The 11,386-nt window shown below is 32.6% G+C and overlaps 1 protein-coding gene across 1 annotated transcript; it reads right to left on the bottom strand.

The window, feature by feature from the left end:
• Positions 1-901: 901 nt before the first annotated feature.
• Positions 902-10,903, bottom strand: LOC146998296 (uncharacterized). Its single transcript, XM_085812489.1, has 3 exons — positions 10,753-10,903; positions 4,405-4,567; positions 902-1,292 (listed from the first exon to the last, which is right to left on the bottom strand). The coding sequence occupies exons 1-3, from the start codon at positions 10,901-10,903 to the stop codon at positions 902-904; spliced, it is 705 nt and encodes a 234-aa protein (XP_085668615.1).
• Between the last annotated feature and the right edge of the window lie 483 nt (positions 10,904-11,386).

Genomic DNA, 11,386 nt, shown 5'->3' with positions numbered 1-11,386 from the left:
ATTTATATTAATTTTTATCATTAAAGTGTATATTATTTTTCTTTAGGCAATTAATAATTATTGCTTTTTTTTTCCTTGTAGGTAAGCATATCAGAATACAAGCTCCACCGTCAGCTGGATCAACATATTATAATTATAAGGGCTATAACAGCATAGTCCTAATGGCAGTGGCAGATGCTAGTTACACTTTCCTTTATGTTGATTCAGGCAACTATGGACGCATCAGTGATGGTGGAATTTTCAGTAACTGTTCACTAGGTAAAGCTTTGGTTAGTGAAACTTTGTTTTCATTGCCAAATCCAACACCATTATTAAATAGTGATCGAGTTTTGCCTTTTGTATTTGTTGGAGATGAGGCTTTTCCACTCAGGAAAAATATTTTACGCCCTTATCCTGGCAAATTTCTGTTGAATGAAAGAAAAATTTTTAATTACAGACTTTCTCGAGCAAGGAGGTGCGTTGAAAATGCTTTCGGCATATTGGCGTCTAGGTGGAGAGTACTTCGTACTGAAATTGCCCTGAACCCAGAGCATGCTAATAAAGTAGTTTTGGCATGCTGTTGCCTTCATAATTACTTAATGAAAAATGAGTTGGGAAAGGCAGCTAAGAAATACTGTCCAGTGAACTTTGCTGATTCTCTTCTTTCAAATGCCACCATTAAAGAAGGTATGTGGAAAACAGAAGAATTTACATGGCAACCTCTTGGCCGTCTAGGGGCCAATAATTCATCCCGTGCTGCATCTGCAGTTCGAGATAATTTTTGTGAATATTTTTCTGCAGAAGGAGCAGTACCATGGCAAGAAAGGAAAGCATTTCTTGTGTAAATTTATTTTTTGAAAATATTTATGAAATATGTAAATAAAACAATAAAACAACTGATTAGTGTTATGTACAAATAATTTCATTTATTTCTTGCCATAATTTGTAAAAATTGTATTTTCGTTTCCAATTTTTTTTCATCGGTCATTTTTTTCAAATCACTATGGAGACTCAATAAAAATAGTTTATCATCATCATTTTCACATCGATGGTGATTTTTTAAATATTTATTTGTTTCATCAATAACAGAAAGCAATGAACTTTCAACTGTTTCTTTCTTTTTTCTTTTCTTCCCTCTAGGAGTATTTTCATCATTATTATTTGAATTAGTGTTATCTAAGATTTGTCTGGAGCTTGATGCAGGTGATAAAGGTGATTCACATGAGGGCATAACGTGAATAACAGAGACAACAGATTCTACTGTGAAATTAAGCTCCACGAATTCTTTGTTTCCTTGAAAGTTTGTCTGTGTCCTGTTTAGAAAGAAAACAAGGAAAAAAAATCAAATGCATATGAAAAATATTTGTAATACATTAATGATTATTTTGTGATACAAAGTAATTAGGTAGTGAAATAAGCAAATTTAGAATCTTATTTGTTACTGCATTAAATAGCTTATTTTTTAATTTTTATTATTTATGAACTGCAGATAATTTAAATAGATCTTAAAATTTAGCATGAAAAATAATGTAAACCAATAGTCTTCTTGCTTCAGTGTGATTACCTGAAACTAAAAAGCCTTTTTTTGTTAATTTGAATTATAACATCCCATTGGATTCTTTTCTTACATAATATTTTGTGTTTATTAATATTTGCAAGAATAATTTCTAAAAAAATACAGCTTGTTACATCCAGTTGTATGGGGTAATTCCTAGTCAATACGTTCTTGGAGCAATGCTGGATCACATTTTGTTTTTAATTAAAATAATATTTTATCAAATATGGGGAGGGGTAAAATCATCATCACTCTTTGAATCTTTTGTACTGCAATATACAACCAAATTGTCATATTTACTCACTAATAATTTTATCGTACAAATGTGGAGAAGGCAAAATGACATGAATAATTTATTTTCCGACGTATGGTGCAAAATAAATAAGGTGTATTAGATACATTTAATTAAATTACATACATTACTGCAATAATTTATTATATGCATTAAATTATTATTACATATATGATTATATTATTCATTGAATTATATGTACACAGCATCGAGGTTTGCCGATTTCACCTCATGCAAAGATTTCGGATTGCAGCGTTAGAATCACTGTTGCTGTAAAATGTCAACAGCTTTTCTTTATTTTTCCGTATATCATACACAATCATGTCGCAATTCCATACCATTCTGCTATATAGAGGAGTAGCACCTGCCTCCATCTTTTACAGAATTTGCACTTTTTGCGTTACTGTCAATGCAACGTGTTTACGTTTTTCAAAGTTGCAAGCAGTAAAATCATGAGTGTGTTTCTTATCTGTCATTGTATTAACAAGGACTGAAATTTAAAATATTCTTAATTTATCCACAAAGTATCCGGATAAAAAAAAAAGGCAGCACTAAACAATCTTGTGAAAATAACAAAGCTCAGAAAATACAACAACGTGAATCATGAACTTAAACAAAGAGTGAATCGTCTACTTGAACTTGAACAAAGAGTGAATCGTCTGCTTTTTTACCTCGATGCAGATTAGAAGGAAAAAAACTTATCTTTTTTCTTAAACTTTTTATGTCAATAATTTGGTTTTTCCATTATGACTCATTATTATTCAGTTATTATGACGTCATTATTCGGTAAGTATTTTTTCTTCGATATTTCGTACTCAATGTTGCGGTTTCCGAAACCAAGAAACTCAGAATATAAACTGAATGCTTATATTCTGAGAGGCAACGCGGATTTCAGGAGTTGGCGGATTTTCGGTATTTGCCTGTATTTGTAGACATTAAGATGAAAAAAATGGAACAGATTATTGGACGTGGAATCGCGTCTCAGATTAAAATTAACAACCAGGGAACAAAATTATGACAATCTGTCATCTCAGCACAAACAGTTTCATCCTTCTCATTAATCCAAATAAATGTTATTTATAATGTAACATTTATTTATATTAATGCCATAGAAAATCAAATTTATAGTAGTGAAGATGAGCGGGATTATGAGTTAAATAACATGGATGTAAATATTACTATTGGAGGCTGCAATTTAACAGTTGTGATGACATTAGTGTTTTTGACAGTAACAATAATGTAGTATGTCCTAAATAGAGATGACTTTAAATGACTTCATATAGTAATTATAAAGAAATCAATATTTTAGATGAAAAAGAAGAATCTCTTGCCTTCATTGAAGAAATTTTGAACATGCATACAAAGCCCTTACGTAATAAATGAAAATATTGAGCCACTAATAACTCTTATTTCTTTTTATAGAAACACAATCACAAGAGAATTTTATCAAATTTTTTGTATCTTACAGTTTAAGACAATTTTATATAATCTTGGCTTACACATTTCACATTCTATAAATAAAAAAAGATCACTATACTTTGGGGACTGTTTTGAAAAATTTCATGCCATGAAAGATTTTAATAGTTAATTCAGTAATAGAGTATTACAACTTCATTTTTTAATTCAGTTTCATATATACTTTTGTATTTATTTTCATTATGAATTAATGTAATAATTTAAGCACAACTCCTTGATCTGATGGTATATATTATGATAATTAATCCCAGGCTTTATGTGTTAAGTGCAAAGTAACTTCATAAAATTAAAGCAGGTATGCATAATCTCAGACACTAACTTCTGAACATCAAAATGGTCAGTAACACATCAGTTTTGAGCTGTGTGAGTACAGAAATATGGGCATCAACTGTAGAGGGATAAACTATAAAAAAAAATTGGCCACAAAAAGAAAAAAAAAACATATACAGACGAGTCTTCATCAAAATATTTAGAAACTCAGCTTTCAAAGGAAAGAGCAAGTGCTTTGTTTATATTATGCATATGCTGTACTTTGTTAATAAGTTTACATTGCAAAAATATTGGCCTATTTTTAATTGGGAAGATCTTCCCAATTACTCTTTTAGTACAGAACAGCAAAGTTTCTACAACATTTTTTAAGGGTAAGAACTTCAGTTGGCCCAAACACGTTAAAAAAAAACTATAATGTGTAATACAGTTTTATTACAACACATTTACAAGGTGTTAAACCATTCATAACGAGTGATGAGGCAATAAATGTAAAAAAAAAAAAATTGTGTAGAAGTTTTTGTTTTCCAGAGCGTAAGTATTTGGATAGAATTTGAGTTATGGCAAAGCATATAAGGCAAAGCATATCTGCCTAAGGGAAGGAATTTCTTACGTAAATTGGTTTATATCCACATATGTGACTATCTAACATATTTAATAAATTTATATCAATAAAGTTACAATTTTTGATTGCTAGTCAACCTAGAATAACTCCAAATAATCCATTTATGCTTTATAATATTACAGACTACTAACAAGTAAGATTGTATTGTTAATATGAAAATTTATCATTTTATATTTAACATAACTAAATAATTTGGTTCTGAATATTTACCTTCGATGGCGGATACATGGATCCAAAAATGACATTTGGGGCATCAGATGCCATTGCTGCTCTGCAGACTCTGCACTAGCTCCACTTTTGCATTTTGTTTTTCTTCGGCTATATTGCTTACGCAGATTCTGCCACCGGTAAGTCCGGTAAGTAACCTCTTCAACTGTGAAATTAAAAAAAATATAGCCGAAATTTTAATTCAACCACTGTAATTAATTACTGTTTAATTATTAATATTTTATGCAAACAATTATACTAATTATATGAGATTCAAAATGTATCCATACGAAAATGAAATATGGATCTTATATATTTATATATATGGATATTTATATATTTAGGGATTTTTTATGTATTTCGGAATAAACATTTGCATGAGAAATGAAGAAAATGTATTTCTGAAAATTGAGGAGGAAAACTTTAATCAAATTTTTACTACTGTTGATCTTCACACTTACTACTTTTACTTTCTTCTTCTCATAAGCCTTCAGTAACATGTTGCAAAAAAGAAGAGCAAACTAATGTAAAGACAATAGCTAAAATTATGTAATCATCTGAATTGCTTTAATTTGGGAAAAATTTTAAATATATACCATTGAGGCTAAATCGCAGAATAGGCTGCATTAGTCGATGCTGTGTTTACTTCTCTTATGCTTGGACACGCCTTTTTATGACGTAATATTGGTTACGCCTCTTCTTCAAAACAAGTTATAAGTATGCTATAGCTTCGTATTTAAAGAAAACTTATATTATATTTTAACTGAGTTGAAATAGTAGGTTTATAATGTTCTGTGCGAGATTTTTTAAATTGTAAATCTACTTTTGTGTGTTGTGTGGTATTGTTAGCATTTAACGCAACGAATTATCTCTCACAAATGTATTATTAAGATACCAAACGATTGAAAAAGATCATTAGCAAACGATTGAAAATATTGAATGCATGAATTAAAAATTATAACCGTAACTTCTGAAAATACAGAAAAGAATTCGTTTTGATTATTGGAGGGCGTTGTGATCACGTACGATGGAGGCAGGATCTTGGAAGAGCTCCTGAATTTTCAAAGGTGTTTTCCGGAAAATCTTCATTTATTTCAGAAAATTTTCGCGAATATCCTCTGCATTGTCTCTTTCTCAAAGCTGGGAGTTCTCCTGTACCTGGGGGGTCTTGTCTTCCTTGCAATCTTTTGCAGCACTAAGACGGAGCGTTCAGATAAGTAGAACTTCTTTTCTCTAAGCTAAATCAAATATCTGTCACTAAAGTACCTTTAAATTCATTCATTTATTATGATCATTATTATTATTATGCTCGTTTTATTATGTTTTGGCATTAAATACTTAGTAATTGCTTTAAATCATGTGGTTCTTTTTTGGTTACCATCTCGTAGGGACGCTATCCTTATCAGTAGCCCTTATCAGTAGTGTTAGCCCTACCCATTGGGGCCCCTTTGAGGAATGTCTCGAGAGCTAAAAACACGATCTCGGGCCTCAATGAATGTACAGAGTTGTAGTTTTTGCTCCTTTAATCTATATTTCCTATCTATTTAAATTAAAAGCATATATTAATACAGTGCGCCTCAAATTGATAAAATAGTACACATATAATAAATTATGACCATTAACTTAATAAATAAATAAAATGCTTATTTTTTTAAAAAATTAATTAATAATAATAATAAAAAACTCCGTAATTTATTTACTTATTTATTTTTGCTGATATGTTCTCGCCTTGTTTTGGATTTATGATTTTATCTGATGGTGTTTTCTGAATATATAAATATGTTGGAAACCGCAATAGATGATGTTATTTAGTTTAATGTATAACTTTGCATGATATTATATGTATCTTGATCTTATGTGTCTTCTGTTACTGTGTCTCAAGGTAGAGGCTAATATTGGTTTCCATGTAAAAAAATAAAAGTTTAAATTTAAAAAATTTTTAAATTTTAGTTTCCTTGTTATAGCAAAAGTTAGCTTCTAAACTTGACTTATACTGTTATGTGACTGGACCCCCAAAATTTATTATTTTATTATTAATTTTCCCCATCTTTACCTCTATTAAGCTTTACAAAACACACTCATTACACACACCTGGAACACTGTATTTAATGTAAATGATAACAACTTTGACTACACTCATGAACACAATCGTGTTTTTTTTTTTTTTTTTTAACAAAATTCTCTTACTTCCTTTCCTTTTCTTTTTATAGGCCCTTTTTTTTAATTATAAATAAATTTTTTTTCCTCTCCATTACTTTTGGGCCATTTATTTTTTACTTTATTTTGTCCCATCTTTTCTTCCTGGCCTTTCGAACTCGTATAAAATATACGAAGTTCCTTTTTACTCTCCTCTGAAATACGAAATTGCCCCCCTTTCTATATACCTTTCCTTCGCACCTATGCTTGATTTTTCGCCCATCGGTGCAGAAAGACTTAGCGGGTGCAACAAAAGACATCTGTCTACTTTGTCTGTCTGTCTGTCTGTCTGTTTTGATTATTCATGAGTGTGTTTAATTCGGTGCTTACTGCAGAATGGATGACTATTTGAATCTGGATTTCTTTTATCAGTTGGAGCGAAGAGATAAAAAATGTGTTATTGAGTGGTGTATGGAGAAAGGTTTGATTGCAATATCGTATAAGTGCCCGATTTGTGGAACAAATATGAAACTAGTAGAGCGAAAAAACCGTATAGACGGTTTTGAGTGGATGTGCAGAGTTACTGGAGGCGAATGTAGGCATCGAAATTCAAGATCAATTCGAAAGAACTCCTGGTTTGCGAAGAGTAAATTGAGCATGTGTGATGTTTTGCGAGTTACCTATATGTGGTTGGGTAAGTGCGGGAAAGATTTTATACGAACGGAATTACGTATTGCTAAAAATACGGTGACAGATTGGAAAAGTTTTTGTAGAGAAGTATGCATGGAGTTATGTTTGAAGGAGAATGTTAAGTTGGGTGGGGAAGGTGTCATTGTCGAAATCGACGAAAGCAAGTTTGGCAAGCAAAAGTATCATAGAGGGAAAAGAGTCGAAGGAAAATGGGTTTTTGGTTTGGTTGAGAGAGGAACAGATAAATGCGTCTTTAGAGTTGTTGAAAACAGAGGTGCCGAAACATTGCTAGAAATCATTAAAGAAAATGTTCTACCAGGATCGATTATTATATCCGATTGTTGGAAAGCGTACGACTGTCTCGAGTTCGAAGGGTATGCGCACCTGAAAGTCAATCATAGCTTGAGTTTTAAAGATAGAGAAATGTGGTGCGCAATGCCGAGTTTGTGCAATTCTGGGATGTTTTTTTAAGTGAAAATAGGTTGATGTGCACATGGGCAAAGCCAATGTGGTGCGCTATGCCGAGTTTGTGCAATTCTGGGATGTTTTTTTAAGTGAAAATAGATCGATGTGCACATGGGCAAAGCCATGTGGTGCGCAATGCAGAGTTTGTGCAACTCTGGGATGTTTTTTAAGTGAAAATAGATCGATGTGCACATGGGCAAAGCCAATGTGGTGCGCAATGCCGAGTTTGTGCGCGATGCCGAGTTTGTGCAATTCTGGGATGTTTTTAAGTGAAAATAGGTCGATGTGCACATGGGCAAATCCAATGTGGTGCGCAATGCCGAGTTTGTGCAACTCTGGGATGTTTTTTTAAGTGAAAATAGATCGATGTGCACATGAGAAAAGCCAGTGTGGTGCGCAATGCCGAGTTTGTGCGCGATGCCGAGTTTGTGCAATTCAGTGATGTTTTTTTAAGTGAAAATAGATCGATGTGCACATGGGCAAAGCCAATGTGGTGCGCGATGCCGAGTTGTGCAATTCTGGGATTTTTTTTAAGTGAAAATAGGTCGATGTGCACATGGGCAAATCCAATGTGGTGCCCAATGCCGAGTTTGTGCGACTCTGGGATGTTTTTTTAAGTGAAAATAGATCGATGTGCACATGGGAAAAGCCAATGTGGTGCGCAATGCCGAGTTTGTGCTATTCTGGGATGTTTTTTTAAGTGAAAATAGATCGATGTGCACATGGGCAAAGCCAATGTGGTGCGCGATGCCGAGTTTGTGCAATTCTGGGATGTTTTTTTAAGTGAAAATAGATCGATGTGCACATGGGCAAATCCAATGTGGTGCGCAATGCCGAGTTTGTGCAACTCTGGGATGTTTTTTTAAGTGAAAATAGATCGATGTGCACATGGGAAAAGCCAATGTGGTGCGCAATGCCGAGTTTGTGCGCGATGCCGAGTTTGTGCAATTCTGGGATGTTTTTTTAAGTGAAAATAGATCGATGTGCACATGGGCAAAGACAATGTGGTGCACGATGCCGAGTTTGTGCAATTCTGGGATTTTTTTAAAGTGAAAATAGGTCGATGTGCACATGGCCAAATCCAATGTGGTGCGCAAAGCCGAGTTTGTGGAACTCTGGGATGTTTTTTTAAGTGAAAATAGATCGATGTGCACATGGGAAAAGCCAATGTGGTGCGCAATGCCGAGTTTGTGCAATTCTGGGATGTTTTTTTAAGTGAAAATAGATCGATGTGCACATGGGCAAAGCCAATGTGGTGCGCGATGCCGAGTTTGTGCAATTCTAGGATGTTTTTTTAAGTGAAAATAGGTCGATTTGTACATGGGCAAATCCAATGTGGTGCGCAATGCCGAGTTTGTGCAACTCTGGGATGTTTTTTTTAAGTGAAAATAGATCGATGTGCACATGGGCAAAGCCAATGTGGTGCGCGATGCCGAGTTTGTGCAATTCTAGGATGTTTTTTTAAGTGAAAATAGGTCGATTTGTACATGGGCAAATCCAATGTGGTGCGCAATGCCGAGTTTGTGCAACTCTGGGATGTTTTTTTAAGTGAAAATAGATCGATGTTCACATGGGCAAAGCCAATGTGGTGCGCAATGCCGAGTTTGAGCAATTGTCTGATTTTTCTTTAAGTGAAAATGGATAAATGAGCACAAGGACACCGAGTTTGTGGAATTCTTTAATGTTTTTCGAGCGAATACTGATCATTGTGTAAAAGGGAAAACGAGGTGTGCGTGATGTCGAGGAGTAATGTGACTTTATTTATGTGCAATGTTTAACATATCGTTTGTGTATTTTAAATTTGTATTGTTGTTTTAGTGGTGAATTATATTTAAGACATAATTTTTCATTTAAATTGTAATTTTAATTTTTTGTTTTTTGATATGTTTATAACGCTTTCCGATTTACGATATATATGGATAGTCCGACGATCAACTCAACAGTAGCAAAACTGTAAACTTTAACCCTTGAAGTAACGTTTACCTCATATTTTAATACGTAGTGTTTGGTATCGTAATTGCAAATAATATGTGTGTGTGTGCGTATGTGAAGCATTGCTTAGCGTATTTATTTTATTATATTATTTTCTTTCATTCTGAGAAATTAGATTTTTTTTATTTATTAATGCGTAGAATTCTAGCATGCCTGCACAGAATATAGCGTGATTTAGGAATTTTAGAAACTGATATGAAAGCTGTGTAATGATGTTCATATGCAATAAAAAATATTCTTTTTTTATTAACGTAAAGTTTAAAATTTTTAGAAATAATGAAAATTGTCTAATTATTGGTATGTAAGGAATTATGTCGTTACGTAGCAAGAAGGTAATTTGTAAAAATGATAAAATTGAAATGTTCCACAATATGAATTTAAATTAAAAAAAATAGTTTATTTGTATAAATAAAAAAAAATTAATAAAAAAAATAATAATTTAATATTGAAGCTCTACAACTATTAAAGACTGCGACGTTGTTTATCGTTTTAATAATTGGTAGAATTCGCTCACTGTATCATGGTAATTTTATAAACGATTTATTATACTTATTATCAGTAACGCCTAAACTTAAATGTTATAAATGTAAATTAAAAGTAAAGAATTTGATATTAATTTACAATAATAAACAATTTATTATTGTTATTTTTAAGAGAAAATAGAAAGTACACATAGTGTAAATGCGAGACTACATTGTGACGTCATAAGCTTAGTCCCACCCATTTAATGACGTCACGCAGCTTCTCATACTGAACTTTGTTGATGCAGCCTATTCTGCGCTTTTAAATTTTCATAGAACAGTGTACATTTAGATACATTTTAAAGCAGTTAATAAACTTTCATTTTAAAAAATCCATCTACTGAGCTTATTTAAATTTTATGAAACTCAGATTTTCAGAAATGTTCTAAAATGCTATAATTTAACATATGTCAACAAATTTTTATCGTGTAATCGTTATTAAACCTATTTTGTACTTGAACAATTGCGTTAGTCGAAAGAGAACTAGAATAAAAGAGAGCACATTGCAATCCGAAAGGAGCAAAAAAATAAATAAATGGATACATACCATCTCGGTTCAGTCTTTCGGCAACCAGTAGCCAAGCAACGTCTTGTCCTCTTTTCATTCGATATTCTTTTTTTCTATTATCCCATAAAATCGGATGTTGTTGTACTTCTGCAATTAATTTGAAGTCAGACGTAGTCAAATCTTCCGCCATGTTTTTCGCTTAAAGCATCAACAAAACCACAAGTGCCTAGACATTGGGTTCTCATCTATCCCAGAGCTCCCCACTCTCGGTTGCTCGCCAGACGTCACTTCCGTTTGAGAAGATGTAAATAAGTTGGGAGGGGGGGTTGAACCAAAGCTAACGTGGTTGTCGTCTTTCTCAGAGCGGTATTATTCCATGCAGTTCTTAAATATCGTGTGCACTCAAAATATACATTTTTAAATGGTTGATGAAGCAGTGTTTTTTACTTCTGTTGTTATAATGTTACCTATAATATTAAGCAGATAAGTTTTTATGAGTAACATTATAATGAAATAATATATTTCGAATGATATTTTTTTTTAATATTTACCTTTCGGAAGATGTTAGGTGTTACATCCAATAAATGATTTCAGTTAAATAAAGATTATTATCATTTTATTGGCTCTGTGAGATGACTGAGAAGTTTTATGCACTCCCAAAGTCACCAAAATT

The sequence above is a fragment of the Stegodyphus dumicola genome, chromosome 3 (assembly GCF_044657685.1).
Source record: "Stegodyphus dumicola isolate Sdum_Otavi_A_Nest chromosome 3, ASM4465768v1".
Lineage (NCBI taxonomy): Eukaryota > Metazoa > Arthropoda > Arachnida > Araneae > Eresidae > Stegodyphus > Stegodyphus dumicola.
This window is presented reverse-complemented; position numbering and strand designations above follow the sequence as displayed.